Here is a 23,535-nt window from a genome sequence, read left to right as displayed (position 1 = left end):
GTGGAGGTAATATAGATAAAATATGTTTCATGTCTTCTTTTTTAAAATCAGTAACACAGAACAGGACCTCAAATGTTTAATTATTTGGCTGTAATGAAGGGTGCCTGCAATGAAGGGTCTGCATGCAAGTTATGTTATTTTAGAGTGTACTGAAATGTCTTTGACCTGGGGTCCCAGCATATCCCTGTGTTTTGTCTTTTCCTGGCGGTAATTCAACAGCCAAGCCTAGATCAGACAGACGCACATGTCCTAAAAACAACAACAACAAAAAACATTCAGATAACGCAAAGTAAAAAGTGGAGAGGCAAGCGGTTAATTAGTGTTTCAGTGTGTTTCTCACCTGCATCATCCAGGAGGACATTTTCTGGTTTGAGGTCTCGGTATACAATCCTGTGCTGGTGCAAATGCTCTAGCCCACAGACTATCTGAGCCGTGTAATAACAAGCTCTAGTTTCATTAAAGCCTGGGTTCTTCTCATCCACATTATACATATGGAATCTAAAGCAGAGAGGAGAGCAGAAGCAAAGAATGGAGTAAGAATGATAAGAACTGTTTGGCATTTTTTAATAGAATTAGCTTAAAGTTGATCAAGCAGGTTTCTACATGGTAACTTGTTTGTTGCTGGTACAAGATGGTCCCAGCTAAAAATAAAAATAAAATACTTTTATATATTGAGGTAATATCTGGAGGTGAGTAATGTATTGTGCATGCACCATCATTTTTTCCATTTTTTTAATTGGGTTTAAATAGAGAATGTTATCCAGAAATGTTAAACACTTCTGTGAACTTCTGGCCTTGTTAGCTGAGTCCAGAGAAATCAGGTTGTGACGCAAGCAGACACTACACCTTTATATCAATGCTGCCACTCAGATTATCTCCACAGATTATGCTGGATTAGGAGAAAAGCTTCTACAATTCACCTGAAAATCAGGACGCATTCTCTACAACATTACATTCACACACATACTAGATTTTTGCAAAATGCAAAATATATTACAAAAAAGTACACTTTATTAATTTGTTCCCTAGATTTATAAATTATGATCACGATTTGCTATTTAGTTCACGCAATTTGCTAAACTGTACACACAATTTACTAATTTGGTCCCCTCGATTTATAAATTGTGCTCACGATTTACTATTAAGTTTCCTCGATTTGCTAAATCGTGCACACAATTTACTACTTTGTTCCCTCGAGCAACTTACTAAACCATCCACAAGATTTAGTAATTTGTTCCCTTGATCTATAAATCGTGCACGCGATTTTTAGCCTACTAGTTTTTTCCTGCATGTCATGTACTCCGTACTTTAAAGTGCTTTGGAGGACTATGTAATTGTTACAGTATAGGAATCAGCAGTATTAACAAATCATATTTTATATTATAAGTAATTTAATATCATGGTAATGGCATTTAATACAGTTTAGTTATTATTCACATTCTAGTCCCTAATCCTACCCCTAAATGCAACCCTCACTGAAAACTTTCTGGATTTTTACATTTACAAAAAGCATCATTTATAATGATTTATGGTAACACTTTATTTGATGGTCCCCTTTGAACATTCTGTTGAAGTAACTTTGCACATACATGTCAACTAACATCCTTAAAGTATTAGTAGACTGTCTGCTTAATATATGGTCCCCCAAAAGACATTCTACTGTCTATAGATATACTTATGTCAACTTATTCTAACCCTACCAGTCTACCAATACTCTACTAACACTCTAATGAGAGTAGGTATACATGTGGGTGCAACATAATATAGTTATCAAAATGTGTTAAGTCATCAAAATAAAGTGAAACCTGAAATATAAGATGTTTTCCTCATAGGGACCAAAAAATGGATCAACCACACACATACACATACACAAGATATATAAGTAACACCTGAGGTCTCCTCCATTCATGATCGTCATGACCAGGCAGAGGTCTGTTTTTGTCTGGAAAGCGTAGGCCAAGGTCACAATGAAACGACTGTGCACTTTAGCCAGTATGCGCTTCTCAATAATCGCACCCTATGCAAAATTCGAGGAATGAGAAAAGAGAAGAAAAAATAGAGAAAGAAAATGGTGTCCACATTTAGTTATGCATGTTCAAAAAATTCTTAAAAAGGAATGAGGAATGTCTGAGGAATGTAAAAAGGAATGTCTTTTTTAAAAGACAGAGGGTTGTTTTCAGAAGATTTAATATAAGGACTAGACCACATTTGCTGAGGCTGACTGAGACAAAGACCACCTGTCCAAGATCTTGCATCATCAGCAAACACTAATTGATTCTTCCTAAAGATTCCTTCAAGAAGCTTGCAAGATGTGTCTTGCTTTTTTAGAGTATTTTAACTGTTTTCATCAATCTAAAAGCTTCTGCACATGCAATTAGGAAGTTTAGAAATCTACAATAATTTATTATCAAATAAGTTTTCATGATTCCATAGTTTTAAAAAGGTTTTTAAGCAAGACAATTGGTGACAAGAATGACATTTCCAAGCAAGAAAGAATAAATAGTTATCTGATGAGACTATACATGACATGTTAGCAAAAGGTTAATTCCATTTAGCCTGCTAATACCTTTACAGAGAAGTAGGTTAGCCCCTATTGCTTCCCCTACTGAACTTTAGTTTTCATGTGTTTTCCTCCTTTCTGTTGTGGTGGGGAAATTACTGCCGCATTCAAATGAGTTATATTTTTTTAACCCTTAAGGATTCCTTTTCTTTTTCCTTATCTGTCTTTCTGCATCTCAGTTGCAGATGAGCAGCTTTGTGGAGTATCAAGCAGAGCCTGCAAGCCTCTTTGCACTGAGCCAATACACTATGATTAGAGCTGCTTAATACCATGTTCTCAGGTTAATCTAATTTCATGTCTCTTTCCTTTTTCCCTCAAGTTGCTCTCTTACCTACTATGTGGTTAAGCAATGAACCAGGGCAAAATATACCAAAAAGGGAATGCTTAACTTGCAAAATGTTGGATATGCATACTTATCAAGATTTGAAAAATGCACTTGGGCCTTCTATTGCAAAGCTAAGTCTAGACACTGGATCAAACCAAGGATGGTTTGCATCACATATAACTTTATTTACTGATAAATTAGCTCTCTCTCTTACATCATAACCTTTACGTTTCTTCAATCTCTTCTTGTTCAGTTTCTTGTTAGCATACATCTTCCCTGTTGCCTTCATTTGGCAAGCATGGACCTCACCAAATCCACCTTTCCCAAGCACTCTGAAATCCATGAACCAATCTTCAGTAACAGGCTGGCTCTCCAGCCATTTAAACTGTACGTAGCGCAGAAAATACATGCTGTCCTTGAAGCCACCGAGTGCTTTAGCTTCCAGGTGGTCAATAAGCTGCTGTTCACTCTCTTTAAACAGATCTCCTCGAATGTTCTTGTGGTCCTCTTTCACCCTGCTCACAGCCTTGTCCCCCAGAAAGTCACAGAAGTTCTTGGAGGACGATTCATAGTATTTGTTGACCATCTTCTGTGCTTTCTTAGCCCGGTCATTTTCCTGGGCAACGTTGTAGTCTTCGATATCTTTCCACAAATCTACAGGATTTTTGTGAGCAGGTTCACTTTCAAGGTATTGCTGAAAGAGGCGCTTACCAATCGGTTGACGTACGCACATACTGTCAAAGGAAGAATCCACTGTAGACTTCATAAGTTCACATTGTCTGATGTGAGGAAGGTTAAGCTTGGCGCGATATTTTTTGTCACGCATTGTTGCTGCGGCAGCACCATCTATACTCCCACGTGCAGACACATAGGCTGAGTTGGCCACAACGGTCTCCAAACCTCCAAGATCCATGTCTAAGAAATAGAAAAATAAAAGAAGAAGAAGTTTTGTGGTTAAGCATCTATCAAAACGTCTGACTACATCTCGTAATCAGTAGCCTAGTAATGCTTCTTGTCATTCACCAATAGCTCTATTGCCTTTAGCCTTCAATCAATTGCTGCTTAGTGATATATTATATGTCTTTTATTTAGCTTTAGCATTAGTTTAAGTGTTTCCTGTTTCCTATACTTTCAAGGTGGCCTCAGGCTTAATGTCAAATAGGGATCAACCACAAACCTTTTACTGGCATCCAATAACTGTTTACTTACCTGTCAATGGGGTTAAGAGCAAGGCTTGTCTTCACAAATGATTATCTGTCAAACTAAACTAAAACTAAACTATAACCTTTTTATCCACCCTGAAGTTATGTAAATAAGTGTTACCCTTAAAGGAGCTATGTTAAGTTATGTTGGAATTGTCATAATAGACCTGCTTCATTGATGTTCACTGCCATATACCAATACAATGACTCCTCTTCAAGAGCATGTTCCTCACAAGCACACTGTCCATAGAAAGGTAGTTGTATTTAGCCCAGCATATTTCTTTAATATATTTTTTATTCTTCATTGATCCCTTGGACTGCTGCATTACACTTAAGTGCAATGTCATAACAATACGAAGCATGCTTTCTGTTCACTTTGGGTGTTGGTAATCTGTGATCCATTTTCAGATAGTGAGATAGTGTTAAATAATGGGTCTATACTCAGACAGGCTGAGTTTCTCAGTGACCCTGATACTTTCTCATCCAATTAATGCTCACCTTTAATGTTGTTGTTAAACTTTAAAGCTGTGAATAAGCATGAAGCAGCAGGACTTCAGCTAGGCTTAGGCTAGCTGTTGTCTGGATTTTAGGGATACTTATTTATTATAATTAATTTTTTTTATGATTGATATATTATTTATATTATTTAATACATAGATTTATATAATTTATATAATCTTCTTGCTGTGTAAAGGCATTTATTTATGTGCACATGCTCTATTAGCTCAAAGCCTGACTGAATTGGTTTGGTTTTGTCAACTTCTCAACTAATCCTGTAAAACTTAGTTTGTTCAGTTACAATTATGGTATAGGCTCTGGAACACACCAAGCTGACATCATCAGACAAAGGCCGTTTTTGAGTGTTTGTTCAGCTTTCTGTGAATTCTGGCTTTATATTCGAACGCCGTTAGTCAATTCTGGTTGTCAAAATGCAGACGAAGCATGTCAGTGAGAGAGATCATGTTCTGCTTAACAATTCAGCACACAAGAAGAAGAAGAACAACTGAACCGACGAAGCATAAAACTGAAGCATAAAACAATGGAGTAAAGAGAGAAAAATTGTAAATGTAATGAAAAATGTAATTTCATCTCATTTTAACAGTGGATTCTTTTTTAATAAACAAGGGCTGACAATGTCAGTCACAATTTATCCAACATAAATTAAAACTCTACACAACTGTTATCAAGTCACACGTGATTCAAGTTAGCCGTTACGCTTTCTTCAATGGTAGAACCAGTTTATTACCAGAAAGAAAACCAGGCTTATTATTGGGGAGATGAGAGTATCTTTGGCTCTTACCATTGGATAAAGTGCAATGACTAACTTGGATCACGTGCCTTGATATTGATAACCATTAAATTAGGCTACTGCCTTGATGTCATTGATTGAATTTTAAAATCTCCACTTTAAAATCTTGTTTAGACAACATGTCTCTCTCTCTCTCATTTAAGCAGGCTCGGATAACCCCACTGCATAAGAAACCCACTCTAAATCCAGCACTTCTTGTTTCTTCCATTAATTGCTAAAACACTTGAACGAGTCATGTCTCCAAATTTCTTACACAGAACAACCTCCTGGACAGCAATCAGTCTTGTTTCAAAAGTGGCCACTCAACTTAGACTGCCCCACTTTTAGTTCCCTTTCGTTCAGTCACTCCAACATAACTTCAGTGACTGACGAATGGGGGTTTCGCCTAGAAGCCAGTCATCTTCGAGATCTTAGAAAACGCCCAAATGGCAGTGCCAATGCCATGGGCATGCGAGATTTGCATGCGTAACTCCGCCTACCCAGATGGGTATATAAGGAAGTAGCTGGCATGATCGCATTATGTTTCTGCTTCAGAGCCAAGAGCATCTCTTCACTCCTGCAAGCCTGAATTCGGAAGCCCTCTCTTCAGTCTTCGAGACGAGCGGTTCTCTAGGGTGTTGGTGTAACGGCGCGTTCCAGCGATCTCACATTGCCTGCCTGCTGATCTGTGCAGTGATCTGCAACAGCTGTGTGTGTTTTCCCTGGGCGCTTCAGCACTCTGCAGAGCTTCATCTCACAAAAAGAGCTTGCGTGTGGCACGTCTTTTTCAAGATGGTTTGCCGCGCACTTCCGTGTGCGGTCGATATCTGTTGCTGTCTTTGGGACGCATTCACTGCTCTACGTGTTTGGGCCCAACACGTTCGGACAGTGTTTGTGGATGTACTGTGTCCCCTCTGCGGGAACATGACCATCGCGATGTTGTGGTCGAGAATCAATGAGCTCTGTAAAGAGAGAGAGTCCCCTCTGCCACACCCCAATCTACCATCTCTGAGAGAGGTGGTACTTTGGCTGGTGGCCAGGGTGACCTGAGAACGGTGCTGTGGTATTAAGAACCCCGACGATCATTCCTCGGGCCACTCCTGCCCTCTCGCACATCGCTTCCAGCGAGTGTTGGACTGAAGCAGCGGGACCGTCTGCTGACGCCCCGTTCGTTTCGTTCACACTCCAGAAAGCGGCGAGAGGTCGATTGCCGCATCTCAAGGTGGGCTAGAGTCCTTTGGGGATGACGATTCGACTATGCTCCGCCTCCGGGTGTGGTAGCACTGTAGAATCTTACCTAGAGTTGACAGCCATGTTATCTCGGGCAGCCGTGAGCCTCGGGCTGGTGTGGAACTCCGCCCTGTCACGAGTGCTTGCGGTTGGGCTATTGGTTTTTGGAGGTGGCACCCGACAGCTGCGGGCCCCTCCCCAATGCCATGTCGCTCCCGAGATGCATAAGGAGTGCACGCAGTCCGGGAGATCCCCGTGTCTTCCCGCGACCGTTCGGTGGCCTCCTCCGCCTTCTCTGCCCTCGAGGGGTCGCGGCCTTAGGGTACACTGGGGTTCCTCCCCCCTCAGTCAGATGCTCTGTTGCGCACTACGGTGTCCACTGAGTGCTTTGACCTGATGCGGTGAGGCTATCCTAAGCGCCCTCCCAAGCCTGTTGGCTCATCGTAGTCCAGCAGTGCTACGGGGTAAGCTGCCGCCCCGATGCATATGCACGAGGACAGAGTTGATCCAGGGCTTCGAGCTGCGTGCCGCCACCGATCCCGCCCCCGGGCGGCGTAGGTGACCACACGCCCCCTGGGTCAGGAGATGTCCACAGCTGTGGTCCGGGAAAGACAATTGGCCTTACTTGGTCGATGTGGGAAGGCTGAGTGAGCCCGCCTCCTCAGCTCGCCCATATCCCAGGCTGGCCTTATCGGCGGCATGGTCAAGGACTGCGCCCAGCAGTTCTTGGCCGTCCCCAGAGGCAGACTGAGGCCATCAAACACTTACTGCCCCGGTGGCCCGCTGCTGCACATAAAGCACCGCCGGCACAGTTGCCTCAGCCTCCTCAACGCCAGGGCGACCTCCTGCGACCCCCTCCCGCGTGGCCAAAGCAGCAGCCTTCACCCAGGCCACGCAGCGGAGCACGCCGCAGGAAGCTGCCCCAGTCCGCGCCAGCCCTGCAGCCTGATGAACAAAACCAGGCTAAGCGGCACTCCTGACGCAGACAGCTTTGGTATGGGCAGTTCTTTTCAGGGGACGGTGGCAGGACCGCTCCTTCCCCCGGTGGAGGGCCGGGGGATAATATTTTGTCCAGCTGCTGGCCCACAGGTCAGCAGCACCCTTTGTAAAGAAAGAACTGATTAACCCATCCCTGAGCACCCGGAGACCGGTGACGGCAGTGCGCACCGCCCCCGGGCCACGCCGTTCTCATCCCTCTCTGTCGCCAGCCCCCTCTCAGAAAAGACCCCAGTGGAACGCCAGTCCTTCCCTGGTCTCCTCTTTCAGGGGCAAGTTGTTACCAGTGCCCCAGTGTCACTGCTGACTTGCCTCCGTCAGTTAGAGAGCAAGAGTGCTGTTCCACTGAATTGTTCAGAGGCCCCTGGGGCATATGGCATCCACAGCCGTGGTGACGCCGCTCGGATTGCTTCATATGAGACCGCTTCAGCACCAAGGTTATTTTCGTAAACGAAAACTGAAACTAAGACTAAAACTATTGGTCAAAAAACATTTTCGTAAACTGAAATAAAATTAAAAAATCTGAATAAATAAAAAACTAAAACTAAACGAAACTAACTACTCTTACTAAAAAACTAACTGAAATAAAATAATAATTAGCAAAAATAAATATTCGTTTTCGTTATTAATAAGCTTTCTTTAATGTGGTGGAAAATCTGACTGTGGCGGTTGAGCGAGTGTCTGTATATTGCGCTACTGCGCGTGAAGTGATCTGAGGAGGAGATTAACCGCTGCCCTGTGACGGACGCGTGCAGACAGGCAACACATCGCTAGTCCTAAACGGCAGTTCACAAAGAATCAATGCGTCCGTGGCAGTGAAATGGGAAATAACACAAGGTAATGAGATGCACGTTGAACTTCTTTTAACTTAAGCTCACTGTTTTAGAATGCCGTTTCTTACGCGACGAGAGAAGCAGGCGCAAAAGTCAGCAACTAGTAGCAAGTACTAGCCTACTGTCCGTTTGAGATTTCATGTTTGCATAATATTGACAGGCTCAAAGGTGTTATCATAATCATTTACTACTACTAATATTATTATCTGTGTGGAGACATTTCCCCACAACGTAGGGAATACAAGGACACATACACACACGTCTGTTTCACTATATAAGTGAGGACATTGCGTGGACTTCCATTGATTTTATATCAGGTTAATGATATATTGTAAACCCTAACCCAATCCCTATCCCTAAATCCATCCCAAGAACGTGCAAAACAATAGATTTAAATAAAAACATGTTTTGGCCGATTTATATGGATTTTTAACTAGTGAGGACCAGTCAAATGTCCTCACTAGTCAGTTATCATAATATTTTACTAGATAAGTGAGGACATTGGTCCCCTTTACAATTATAGCACAACAAACACACACACACACACACACACACACACACACACACACACACACACACACACACGCAACAGTGTGTGTTGGCTTTATTCAGATGACGTTAGCTGTGGTCTTACATTGCTAGCCTACATTGTACTACTGAAGAAATTAAAATAAGCTTTTAATTGTTTAACAATATTTCATCTTTGTTATGAATGAGTTTGTCTGGAATTTATAATTTTTACTTTTATATTTTACGTTGCATTTATTTTGTTCTTTAAGATAGATCCTCTGAGTATTAGCCTATGTCAAAAATATCAAATATAATTTTTAATATCAAAATATAATTTATTTCATTTTTAATCTCCAGATCGTTGTTTGTAAAGGTCATAGTTTGCCTCAAGCTTTTTTGCTCAAAGGTGAAAACCCAACTTTATGCATGTTTTGTAAGACCTTCCTGGGTTTAAACAATAATGCTTGTTTATCAAGTTATTTCACTTAAGGATGTTTAGTAAGATTAAACTCTAATCTGTGCAAAAATTAAACTTTGCTGAAATTAAAAACCTTGATTTGGTCTCTACACTTCATTATGGTAACTCTGCTAAACTATAATTACTAAAACTATAACTGAAACTAAATAAATAAAAACTAAATAGAAATGTATTTGCAAAATAAAAACTAAACTAAAACTAGCAAAACCATTTGTAAAACTAACTAAAACTAAACTGAAATTTGTAGCAAAATTGAAAACGATAATAAAATAAAAACTAATTTCAAAAAGCAAAACTATAATAACCTTGTTCAGCACTGGCTTTGCGATCGAGTCCCAAGATGGGTCCCAGAGCGTGCAGACAGACACTCACCTAGTGGTTGAACCTCAGCTTCTACGGGCAGGTGTGCCCTTAGAATGAGTTTCCAGGCATGTTGTTGTGTCTACAGATGCTTCCACTTCGGGTTGGGGTGCCATGCGCAATGGACATGCTGCCGTTGGCTCCTGGACAGAGAGCCAGCGCTGCCTGCATGTCAATTGCCTCGTGTTGCTAGCAGTACGGTTCGCCCTGCACCGCTTCCTAGCGTTGCTGAAGGGACAACACGCACTAGTCAGGTCGGACAACACGGCCGTTGTAGCGTACATCAACCACCAGGGCAGTCTACGCTCCCGCCGCATGTCCCAACTCGCCCGCCATCTCGTATTATGGAGTCAGAAGCGCCTGAGGTCCCTTCGTGCTGTCCATATCCCGGGGATCCTGAACCGTGCAGCCGACGAGCTGTCACGGATTCAGCCAATCCCTGGGGAGTGGAGACTCCATCCCCAGTCGGTCCAGCTGATCTGGGATCAGTTCAGGGGCGCACAGGTAGATCTGTTTGCCTCCCACGACTCGTCCCATTGCAGCCTGTATTATTCCCTGACCGAGGGCACGCTCGGCACGGTTGCACTGGCGCACAGCTGGCCGCAGGGCCTACGCAAATATGCGTTTCCCCCAGTGAGCCTTCTTGCACGTGTTTTGTGCAAGGTCAGGGAGGACAAGGAGCAGGTCATGTTGGCCGTCCCGTATTGGCACGGCCTGACCTGGTTCCCAGAACTAGTACTCCTTTCGACAGCCCCTCCCTGGCTGATTCCTCTGAGACAGGGTCTCCTCTCTCAGAGACGGGGCACCCTGTGGCACCCGTGTCCCGATCTTTGGAACCTCCACGTGTGACTCCTGGACGGGACGTGGCAGGTTTGAGTACCCTACCACCTCTGGTGGTGGCTACCATCACTTCCGCTCGGGCCGAGTCCACGAGACAGGCCTATGCGTTGAAGTGGAACCTCTTCATCAGTTGGTGTTCTTCTCGCCAAGAAGACCCCTGGGAATGCCCGATCGGGTCTGTGCTCTCATTTCTCCAAGAAGGGTTGGATCGAAGGCTGTCTCCTTCCACCCTCGAGGTTTATGTGGCCGCTATCGCCGCCTACCATGACCTCTTAGACGGTAAGCCGGTAAGTAAGCACGACCTGGTCATCAGGTTCCTGAGGGGTGCGAGGAGATTACATATTACATACATTACATATTATGTAGACAGGGCGCAGTGTTTCAGGACCTCAGACCAGCTCTTTGTCTGTTATGGTGGGAAGCTGAAAGGGAAGGCTCTCTCAAAGCAAAGGTTGTCTCACTGGATAGTGGACACCATTGATTTGGCTTACCAGCAGCAAGGGCGCCCATGCCCCCTTGGGGTCAGGGCACACTCCACTCGGAGTGTGGCCTCCTCTTGGGGTTTAGCGCATGGCGCTCCGCTCACAGACATCTGCAGAGCTGCAGGCTGGGTGACACCAAACACATTCGACAGATTTACAGTCTCCGAGTGGAGCCTGTGTTCGACTATGTACTCGCAGTAAGTGGCCGGTAATAGATTGGCTCAGGTGTCTTCGCTTGCTCGCCATTCCACTCCACGGACTGGATACATGCGATATTCTTCTCAGGTGAGCTCCCCGAGAGCCCTGAGCTCCTCCAGCACTGATGACGCCGACGCCAGTAAGTCTGCCCTTAGCCCAGACACTTGTGTCCGGCCAGGTGCCCCATGTGCATGGTTTCCCTCCAGCGACCCCCACATGTGTATTTCCACCATAAGCCTCCCTGAGCGGGTGTATTCCCTTGGCAACCTTGCCATCCCCTGGGGTTAAAAATCCACCTGCGGCTGGTACCCCAGTGATCTTCCATATGCAGCCCTTAGCGGGTCATATGTGTTTTCTTAAGTCCTCCCTACGGGTAGGCAGTATGGCGCATATCTCCAACTGGAATATGCCTCCCTGTGTACCTTGGTATTCCTGCGTTAAGTGGAGGCCTTTGACTGTCCTATCTTGCATCAGGGCACTCACGCTTGCGCAGGGCACTGGAAGACAGCTCGGTTACGTATGTAACCATCGTTCCCTGAGGAGGGAACGGAGAGGTATGTCCGCTGTACCGCTGGAACGGCCGAGAGTTCAGTCTTGGCTCCTCAGCAGGTAAACATAATGCGATCATGCCAGCTACTTCCTTATATACCCATGTGGGTAGGCGGAGTTACGCATGCAAATCTCGCATGCCCATGGCATTGGCACTTGGCATTGGCACATGGCATTTTCTAAGATCTCAAAGATGATTGGCTTCTAGGCGAAACCCCCATTCGTCAGTCACTGACGTTACGTCTCCATTCCCTCCTCAGGGAACGAGAGTTACATACGTAACCGAGACGTTATTAAAGCTCTGAGACTGGCAAAGGCAGCTTTCATGTCCTCAGTACTCATCTTGCTAGATCTGTCTGCTGCCAGATCCTTCTGCCAACCCTCTAATGATGAAGGACATTTTAGGAACCGCACTCCAGTGGTTTAAGTCCTTCAGGCACAAATGTGTCCAGCTGGCCGTCTCTTGATCCCTGTTGCTCGGATGTTTGTCTTGTTTTTAGTGACTGTTTTAAATACTGCAGACTCTAGTATGATCGTCAAACACTTCTTGGCATTATAACAACTATGGATAATATGTATCAGGGACGTGCACAGAGGGGTTGCTCAGGTTGCCCGGGCAACTGCCCATATGCCCTTCTCGACTCACGTTGCCCTTCCGAGGTGGAAAAAAATAAATAAAAAAATCATACAATGGATGCAGAATTTCACCTAGGCCTAGATACAAAAAAAATAATAATAATAATCGCAAAGCCTCATTCACTTCCATATACGGGTACCCGTCCGAAAGTGAAAGTCAAGCAATTGCTTGGGGCCCCGAGCTGGCCTGGGGCCTCAAGACAACGACAGGTTAAGAATAAAATGCAACGACAAACTGCTTGAGCGCCCCTTTGATAGTCAATGCAGTTAAGTGCAATGACACTGTTATCGGAATCCCCCTCAAGGGGGCCCTCTCAGTCTTCGCTGACAGCAGCCACCCAACCACGTGATCTCTGCTGCCGGCAAAATACAAAACCTCCTCGGCGATCATGAAGCGGAATTATGCTTTAGGAATCCAGAAAATAAAAAAGAGAAAAAACAAGATAGTGGTAAGTGATAAATTACACTATATAAAATAGCTCTATTTGTACAAAAATTGTGTACTTTTGCAGCAGGTAGGCTAGCAAAAATATGTTTATGTTAGCATGACGGCAAATGCTGCTTGCAGCGAACAGTTAACGTTAGTGCAACTTTTTTTCCAAACGGACAGAATATGGTTACATACTGTAATATGTTTTTTAACGGGATAAGGAAGACGCAGATCTGTTCCAGAATAACTGTTTATCGTATTTAATGACATAAAATTGCTATAGCTTTGTAATAGGTTTTGATGAAAGTGGCATAGCATGCTATACTAACTATTTTTATGCTATGCATAAATAACCTGGAATAGTTAATATAGCATTAACTATTATTATAAACATTATTTAACCAGAAAGAGGCAGAGGAACATGATTTTTTTCCATAGCTTATCTTAATGTGCTAGTGTCGGGATATATGGTAGTAACAGTTTATGCAAATATGATATTATTTTTATAAGTTACCAATGGATCTTGAACAGTTACTTTATTCTGTGTGGCAATTTTTACACTGTTGCATTTTGAAGTACAGTATCAGGACAACCCACATGTTTTACTGGTACTGTTTATTAACTATTTAACAAGGTATTATAGTCATCTGTTGCAACTTTATAATAACCATCCAGATAATGTTTATAGACAGTTTACAAACCAACTAGTAAGCCTTAACAAAGTGTTAGGAATATTTGGTCTGTCTATGTAATGTTTATAGATGTTTTAAAAATGGTTTCTTAAAGTTTTACAATTTTTTTTAATCATTACCCGTTAATCTGTAGAAAGTTAGCCATGTCCATTTTGCTTGGGGCCCCCAAATTTCTTCTAACTGTCTTGGCTGAGCCTGCATAAGCGGCACTAGAAGGAGATTGTCGCGGTTGTCGGGTGAGACTTAACGTTGTCGGAAAGGTATAACAAACGGACGATCATAAACTGTTGATGGCTGTTAAATTAATATTGTCTTTTTTTGTTATTGACTGGTTTGAGTTCTTTATTGGTATAGGCAAGGTAATTGGCCTCAGACGCACCATAATGTAGGAAATCACATCTACGAAATAAAAAAATTATTGGGGGAGAAACCCCTAGACCCCCCTGCAAAAAGATAGCCCCACCTATAATATTTTTCCTAAACAGAACATAAATACCACTAGGGGGCATTGAAATAATAATGATAATGGCGATAACAATAATATGTAATTGGACAGATGATGGGGGGTGGTTTTGGTGGTGGGGGGGGGGTCTTTTTTAGGTCAGAGCAACTACCCCTCAAAAATCCTGTGCACGTCCCTGATATGTATAATCAGGTATAAAAATCAATTTGCCCCCTCCCCTGTTCCTGCATGGATTACCTGCCTATCTCTGCCAAACCCTTTGCTCTCTTGGGAGAACTAAGTGGTTCAGACGTCATGGTAAATGAGGTAAAACCCTAATGGCCCTGTTCCCGGATGCCGATCCTTGCTGGACTCTAGGAGATCTTGACATGGATTGCCGTTGGTATGTGCTTCGATGCTCTTGGGGTCCTGTGTATGGATGGTTCGTGCCTGTAGTTGGCATGGATGAAGCGTCTCCAGTCGTCATTCATCGGCTGCTTAGTTTTAGAAGAGGATGTGTGGACACTACTCTTATTTGGTCTTTTGTAGGGGTGTTAACCTACACCGGTCTCACGTTTCGGTTAGATTCCGATTATCATGTCATCGATTCAGTTCAATTCGATATCACAATGCATTGACAATGCACTGCATCCTCATGTATACAACTTTGTCAGTCAGTTGAACTGAACCTTTAATTTTACCTGCTCAAAGAAAACACGCTTCTTGAATGTATCAAACAAAACTTAAAAGATCAAAAAAAAAAGTAATAAAGCCATTATAAAAATAAATGATCGAGTGTCTAATCCAAATTCAAGTCTTCTGAAGAGACACGAATGATGGCTTATGATGAACAGATTTACAATGACACACATACTGTAGTAAACACGGACATTCAGATGATTGCGTGACACATGGAAACAACGTGAGTATATGAGTATTGCAAAGTGAGTAAACGCAGAATTAAAATTCTTGGATGAGCTAAACATTTACAGTTTGAGAGCAGTCATTTTGACAGTTTTCTTGCCATTAAAACTGTGACGGATTGCATTGATCATCTGAAATACACATGGTGACGGAATGGTGCTGCTCAAATGTAAAGCACAAACAACATTTAAAGCAGCACTACTTAGTGAAAGTGCAAGGAAAAATGAAAGTTTATTAGGTTTCATAGACAGTATTACATTTATATCCGTATTGCGGAGATACATTTATGTGTCCAAGTGTAAATTAAATCGTTTTAATAAATCACACACAGCGCATGTGTTCTCCAGGTTGTGCTTACCAGGTTGTTTATTAAAGTCGAAATGTGCCTGGATATTGGCTTTCAAAGTAGTTAGAACAACTTTAATTACTCTCACTCACATCCTGCCTCCCTCTGCCATTGTATACTACCGTGAAAAAGCATGTACGTGACAAATAACATTGTATATGACGTCAGTAACATTATAATCAGTTATGTTCTGCACAGATAGCGAATTGTCCTCGTCTGCATCGCAATGCATCGAAGAAACGATTAATTTTCGACACCCCTAGTCTTTTGATTGTGAATCTATGGACCTATGTTTGTTGTGTGTGACTGAGACCTGGATCGGTGTTGGTGAGTCGAGTGTTTAACCACTAAACTGTACTTATTTGAATTCTCCTCGGCCTACTGGGCAAGGAGGTGGAATAGCTACTATTTTAAAGTCCAAATAAACTGTTTGCGTTTTCATTACATTGATGATGACTATTCAGTGTCCTCTTATGGACTTAATACTAAAATATAAATAAACGTAATAATCTCACTTTTTTATTGACAAGGTCGAGCTATTAGAACAAATGTAACTCTTCCATTGACTCTTTTACCCATTATCACTGAGTGCTCTGCTGTTTTTAGTCCGTTTGAGCCACACTGTAAAAAAAACACGTAATTTTACGGTAATAGTCTGTATTTTTTAACAGAATTTTCCTGTTTTTTCATTATACAGTGAAATGCCTGTTGTTTTACAGATATTTGCTGTAATTTATATTTTGACTATTAAATTTACGGTAATTGCTTGTATTTTGGTATTACATCAAATTTCCATTTTTTAAGAGGAAATTTCTGTATTTTTACATAAGTTTGATTAATATTTTACAGATTTTTTCTGTAAAAATAGAAAAACGGAAATTAATGTATACTGTAAAAAAAACGTAATTTTACGGTAATAGTCTGTATTTTTTTTTACAGAATTTTCCTGTTTTTTCATTATACAGTGAAATGCCTGTTGTTTTACAGATATTTGCTGTAATTTATATTTTGACTATTAAATTTACGGGAATTGCTTGTATTTTGGTATTACATCAAATTTCCATTTTTTAAGAGGAAATTTCTGTATTTTTACATAAGTTTGATTAATATTTTACAGATTTTTTCTGTAAAAATAGAAAAAAGGAAATTAATGTATAGAAATAGGCTAAGCAGTCGTTCAACATTTGTGTGTGTGTGTGTGTGTATATATATATATATATATATATATATATATATATATATATATATATATATATATATATATATATATATATAACTAATTATTTATTTAGTTTTTCACATAAACACTGGAATTGGCCTACATATGCAAATGTATCAACACTTCAGAAATAATATTTTTATATTATATAGTTTAATATTTGTATAATATTATATAATTAATAAAACACATTTTAATACATTCAAAAATAATGTATATTTACATAACATTAATAAATAGATGAGTATATATGTAGCCTACCTTTTATAGAAATGAAAAAAGAAGGTTTATGGAATTTGTCTTTTAGTTTAATTATTTGCTTTTTAAATAATTATAAGATTATTTAATAATATAATAATGTGTGTATGCACGTCATTTCGTGTTTGCGTAAAAGAGCTGGTAAATCGGGTAAATCAGTCTTTGAAGTTAACAGACTTCCATCACTACTGCAACTGATCACATCTTGTTCCGCTTGTCAAAAGTAAGCCTATGTCTGCTGCGTTTGGTGTTTTATTACGCATTTATTTTCATAATAACGTAAAATAAAATAATATAATAACACTTTCTTACTTTAAGTACGATGATATTTAAATGACGGTCATAAAGATTTTAAATATTCGAACCGAAGGAATTCCCGCCTTGGCGCAAGGATACATTCCCTTCTAAGCACACAGTGGGGCAACTGCGCGTGCGACAGGATTCACTTGACCTTCAGCTTTGCCGTGGCCCGTCAATCTTGGATGATGTGAGGCGCAAATAAACAGGTAAAGTGCATGTATTTTAATTTAAAAAAAAAAATGTTTTACCGCTTTGAATCCTGTTGACTGTGTTTATATTAAACGTGGGCTCAGCCCGTTAACGTAATGATTTAAATTCTTTATAATGTTTAAACTTTATAATGTTAAGGCTTCAGGTGATGGTACCGTGTAACGTTATTTTTTCCTTCTTTTAGCTGGATTGTATCTTAACTTTCTTTATAGTTTTAGTTTTAGCTTTCTGTTGCATTTTGTTACCAAATGCTATTTTTCCGTCGTCTAAAAGCTCAAAAATGCCGTCGACGAAATAGGGCGAATTTTTTTTTTCCGTCGACGGCTGTTTGGCAATAAGTTTACCTCAGGTGAAAAACGGCATTTTTTGAGCTTAGACGACGCATACATCCGACTATACAACTTACAAGTAGTCAGTTGTAGACGTCGTCTAAGCTCAAAAATGCCGTTTTTCACCTAAGGGAAAAATTATTTGACAAAAAGCCGTCAACAGAAAAAATCTCGCTGTTTCGTCGACATGTCCCATACACTTAACGTTACATGCTTGTTTTTGTCTCTCCCTGCAGATAAGTTGAGAGCTGCCAGAGTCAAGATCAGGAAGAAAGGTGATCGTTGTTGCACCATGTAAATATGTTTGCAGATTACACTTGTAATAGTTGTAGTGTTTCAGTGAAAACTAAAAGGTTATGTAACGTTAACATCAAGCACTACACAGAAATGAGCCACATTACCTAACTTATATGCATGTTGCATGACATGCTTCAAAAATTACAGCGCATGCCGTAGGCAGTCATCTTCATCAATAAGTCTCTGAAAAAATACTATGGCTGCATGGATCTGCTTGGTTACAAATATTCTTAAAATATCTTCCTTTGTGTTCAGGAATAATTAATGACTGAATTTTTGTATTAACTAACCCTTAATAAGAAAATAAGCAATCAATTAAGAAATCAATTCTTTGTTTATATGATTTTAACGGATGTGTATTACTCTTGCAAAATATATTACTCAACATGAGTCTTGTATTATGTGCTTTATTAAGGTCAAAGTGATGTCTGATAGCCCTTCAAGCAACTCAAATGCAGCCTGTGGCATTCTTGATAGAATGTCCCTTTCTGGTGAGTACATGGTGTACTATATAGTAATTTTTGGGAAATGATGATGTCATAATACATTTATTGTATTAATTTATACAATATACATTCATTGCATTTATATGTAAAGAATTTGTAGGGTTCGCATCCTCACTTACACTCACACGCGCATCCTCACAAACACGCGCATCCTGAAAAACACTCGCACGTGTATCCTCACATACACTCACACGCGCACCCTCACATACACTCACGCGCGCATCCTCACATACACTCACGCGCATCCTCACATACACTCACGCGCGCATCCTCTCATACACACTCACACGCGCATCCTCATATACACTCACACGCGCATCCTCACATACACTCACACGCGCATCCTCACATACACTCTCACGCGCATCCTCACATACACACTCACGCGCATCCTCACATACACACTCACGCGCATCCTCACATACACTCACACGCGCATCCTCACATACACTCACACGTGAACCCTCACATACACTCACGCGCATCCTCACATACACTCACACGCGCATCCTCACATACACACTCACACGCGCATCCTCACATACACACTCACACGCGCATCCTCACATACACTCTTACGCGCATCCTCACATACACTCTCACGCGCATCCTCACATACACTCTCACGCGCATCCTCACATACACTCACGCGCATCCTCACATAAACTCTCACGCGCATCCTCACATACACTCACGCGCATCCTCACATACACACTCACACGCGCATCCTCACATAAACTCACGCGCGCATCCTCACATACACTCACGCGCGCATCCTCACTTAGACTCACGTGCATCCTCACTTACACTCACCATATACACTCACGCGCGCATCCTCACATACACTCACGCGCGCATCCTCACATACACTCACGCGCGCATCCTCACATACACTCTCACGCGCATCCTCACATACTCTCACGCGCATCCTCACATACACTCTCACGCGCATCCTCACATACACTCTCACACGCATCCTCACATACACTCACACGCGCATCCTCACATACACACTCACACGCGCATCCTCACATACACACTCACACGCGCATCCTCACATACACACTCACACGCGCATCCTCACATACACACTCACACGCGCATCCTCACATACACACTCACACGCGCATCCTCACATACACACTCACACGCGCATCCTCACTAACACTCACGCGCATACACTCACGCGCGCATCCTCACATACACTCACGCGCGCATCCTCACATACACACTCACACGCGCATCCTCACTTACACTCACGCGCGCATCCTCACATACACTCACGCGCGCATCCTCACTTACACTCGCGCATACACTCACGCGCGCATCCTCACATACACTCTCACGCGCATCCTCACATACACTCTCACGCGCATCCTCACATACACTCTCACGCGCATCCTCACATACACTCTCACGCGCATCCTCACATACACTCTCACGCGCATCCTCACATACACTCTCACGCGCATCCTCACATACACACTCACATGCATCCTCACATACACACTCACACGCGCATCCTCACATACACACTCACACGCGCATCCTCACATACACACTCACACGCGCATCCTCACATACACACTCACACGTGCATCCTCACATACACTCACGCGCGCATCCTCACATACACACTCACACGCGCATCCTCACTTACACTCACGCGCATACACTCACGCGCGCATCCTCACATACACTCACGCGCGCATCCTCACTTACACTCGCGCATACACTCACGCGCGCATCCTCACATACACTCACGCGCGCATCCTCACATACACTCACGCGCGCATCCTCACATACACTCACGCGCGCATCCTCACATACACTCTCACGCGCATCCTCACATACACTCTCACGCGCATCCTCACATACACACTCACACGCGCATCCTCACATACACACTCACACGCGCATCCTCACATACACACTCACACGCGCATCCTCACATACACACTCACGCGCATCCTCACATACACACTCACACGCGCATCCTCACTTAGACTCACATGCATCCTCACATACACTCACGCGCGCATCCTCACATACACTCACGCGCGCATCCTCACATACACTCACGCGCGCATCCTCACATACACTGACGCGCATCCTCACATAAACTCACGCGCGCATCCTCACATTCACTCACGCGCGCATCCTCACTTAGACTCACATGCATCCTCACTTACACTCACGCGCATACACTCACGCTCGCATCCTCACATACACTCACGCGCATCCTCACTTACACTTACGTGCATCCTCACTTACACTCATACGCATCCTCACTTACTCAAGTGCATCCTCACTTACACTCACTCGCATCCTCACTTACACTCACGCGCATCCTCACTTATGCTGCGTTCACACTGCACGCGAATATATTGCGCTATTCGCGCGAAGATGGACGTGTGAACAATTTAAATCCATTCGCGCGTGAAATTCGCTTCATTCACGTGTGACATTCACTACACAACAGACGCGAATTCGTGTCATGGGAGGGGGTTCTGCCAGGCAGCGGCAGTCGGCAGAAGGACTAGCCGAGTTAAGGCTGCTCTCACCGAGGTTGATGAGCGCTGAGCTCCGGTGATCGCCTGGGTCTCACACCTCCGAAAACACCAGATCAAATTTTCAAATAGGAGCTCTCTTAATAAATAAATCACATATTTGAGCTTTAAACAACTACATTCTCGCCTGAAAAACTATTAAAACTACATTTTGTGACACAATACAGTAGTATTTTTAAATTACTCTGGCCTCAGGGTTTCCCCTATGGGTTTCCCATTCGTCACTTCACCACGTGACAGCAGTAAGCAGGCTCCTCATTGGTTAACGCGGCGCAAATATCTGCCAAAGTTCAGACTTTTCAACTTGAGCGATTCGCGCGAATCACGCGTTCAAAACGCTCAATTCGTGTGATCATTGCCGCGTCATTCGCGCCGCAGAATGCCTATTCGCGTCGCTGCATTGACAACATGGAAATCACTCGTGCGAATTGCGTCATTCGCGTGCGGTGTGAACACAGCATTAGACTCACGCGCATCCTCACATACACTCACGCGCATCCTCACTTAGACTCGCGCATCCTCACATACACTCACATGCGCATCCTCACTTAGACTCGCGCATCCTCACATACACTCACATGCGCATCCTCACTTAGACTCGCGCATCCTCACATACACTCACATGCGCATCCTCACTTAGACTCGCGCATCCTCACTTACACTCACGCGCATCCTCACTTACACTCACGCGCATCCTCACTTACACTCACGCGCATCCTCACTTACTCTCACGCGCATCCTCACTTACACTCACGCGCATCCTCACATACACTCACCCGCATCCTCACATACACTCACGCGCATCCTCACATACACTCACGCGCTTCCTCACATACACTCACATGCGCATCCTCACTTACACTCACGCGCATCCTCACTTACACTCACGCGCATCCTCACTTACACTCACGCGCATCCTCACATACACTCACCCGCATCCTCACATACACTCACGCGCTTCCTCACATACACTCACATGCGCATCCTCACTTAGACTCGCGCATCCTCACATACACTCACGCGCATCCTCACATACACTCAATGATTTATTACTGAGGTTTCTTTTCTCTCTCACAGATGCCTTTTCAAGATAAACCCCGAGACGGGATCAAAAGTCGAGATAGAAGAACACGTCAAGAAAGGAACTGGCAGTCAGTCTAAAGGTTCTTTCGTTGATGAGCAAAATTGTGGATTATGGATGGATGGAGTAAAAACTTTCGTAAGCGTGTCAAATCTCTCTTTATTACCATAGAGAAATTCTTGAGTGTTACAGACTTTGTTTTCGTGATTTAATTATTTTATTTTCATGACTCATCTGTTGATGAGACAAATCCACTTTTTCGCCATATATGTGTATAACAAATTGCTATTGTACAATATCTTACATTGTTGCAGTTATTATAAAAAAAATTGTATTGTTGTATTTATGAACTAATTGTTATATTGTTAAAGTGTTGAAGTCATGAACTAATTTTATTATTGGTATGCTGCTTTGTTTTTTTTATATTTTTGCAGTTATGATATAACTTTTTATATAGGTATATTGTGGTCATTATGAACAAACTATATTGTGATCACATTACTATTTTAAAACAACTTTAAAGTTCAATTTTTTAAATAAAAACTACAAAAACAATATTTTGCACTCTAGGGTGGTTATTTGAGTTGTAGCAATGTTCAATCTAATTGGTAATTTCATAGTTTTTACATAATTTTCCACAATTTGTAATCCTTATTTTTTTACATAATTTTCTTGTTTAAATATAGAAACTCATATAAATGACAGATAAAACCTGTATTTTGAACTATGGAAAATTACTGTAATTTTACGTGTTGGTTATTTTCTGTTATTTTACAGTTTTTTTCTGGCGCCCCAGCTGCCGGAATATTTCCGTTTTTTTACATGTTGGTTATTTCCTGTTATATTACAGTTTTTTTCTGGCGCCCCAGCTGCCGGAATATTTCCGTTTTTTTACATGTTGGTTATTTTCTGTTATTTTACAGTTTTTTTCTGGCGCCCCAGCTGCCGGAATATTTCCGTTTTTTTACGTGTTGGTTATTTCCTGTTATATTACAGTTTTTTTCTGGCGCCCCAGCTGCCGGAATATTTCCGTTTTTTTACATGTTGGTTATTTCCTGTTATATTACAGTTTTTTTCTGGCGCCCCAGCTGCCGGAATATTTCCGTTTTTTTACGTGTTGGTTATTTTCTGTTATTTTACAGTTTTTTTCTGGCGCCCCAGCTGCCGGAATATTTCCGTTTTTTTACGTGTTGGTTATTTTCTGTTATATTACAGTTTTTTTCTGGCGCCCCAGCTGCCGGAATATTTCCGTTTTTTTACGGGTATTTTTTTTACAGTGCAGTGTGTCTTGCCTCATTGAACAAGATTATTGCTGAAATAAAATTACACTCAGGTGGCATGGATATTGTTCCTCCATGTTTTCTAAAAGACTCTTTTGAAGCTATTGGTCCCAAAATTCTGGACTCAGTAGCTTGGACTGGATTTGTACCCAAGTCTTTTAAAC

General features: G+C 42.3%; 1 protein-coding gene and 1 long non-coding RNA gene across 3 annotated transcripts in view; one reads left to right on the top strand and one right to left on the bottom strand.

Moving 5' to 3' along the window:
• grk1b (G protein-coupled receptor kinase 1 b) overlaps positions 1-23,535 on the bottom strand; it is a 36,155-nt gene that overhangs the window by 10,190 nt on the left and 2,430 nt on the right. Inside the window, exons 2-5 of the mRNA XM_067439993.1 lie at positions 3,100-3,800; positions 1,890-2,017; positions 341-498; positions 166-249 (exon numbers count right to left, since the gene is read on the bottom strand). Of these exons, the coding sequence (XP_067296094.1) occupies positions 166-249; positions 341-498; positions 1,890-2,017; positions 3,100-3,798 (1,069 nt within the window). The 5' untranslated portion in view covers positions 3,799-3,800. The remainder of the gene's footprint in view (positions 1-165; positions 250-340; positions 499-1,889; positions 2,018-3,099; positions 3,801-23,535) is intronic.
• Positions 16,977-22,553, top strand: LOC137071792 (uncharacterized). 2 transcript variants are annotated; one of them, XR_010904494.1, is made up of 5 exons: positions 16,977-17,021; positions 17,169-17,304; positions 17,874-17,912; positions 18,350-18,425; positions 22,088-22,553. It is a non-coding gene; the product is annotated as an uncharacterized lncRNA (long non-coding RNA). The 2 variants fall into 2 exon arrangements; XR_010904495.1 differs by having other exon boundaries at positions 17,874-17,931.

Source organism: Pseudorasbora parva, chromosome 3 (genome assembly GCF_024679245.1).
Source record: "Pseudorasbora parva isolate DD20220531a chromosome 3, ASM2467924v1, whole genome shotgun sequence".
Taxonomy (NCBI): Eukaryota; Metazoa; Chordata; class Actinopteri; order Cypriniformes; family Gobionidae; genus Pseudorasbora; species Pseudorasbora parva.
This window is presented reverse-complemented; position numbering and strand designations above follow the sequence as displayed.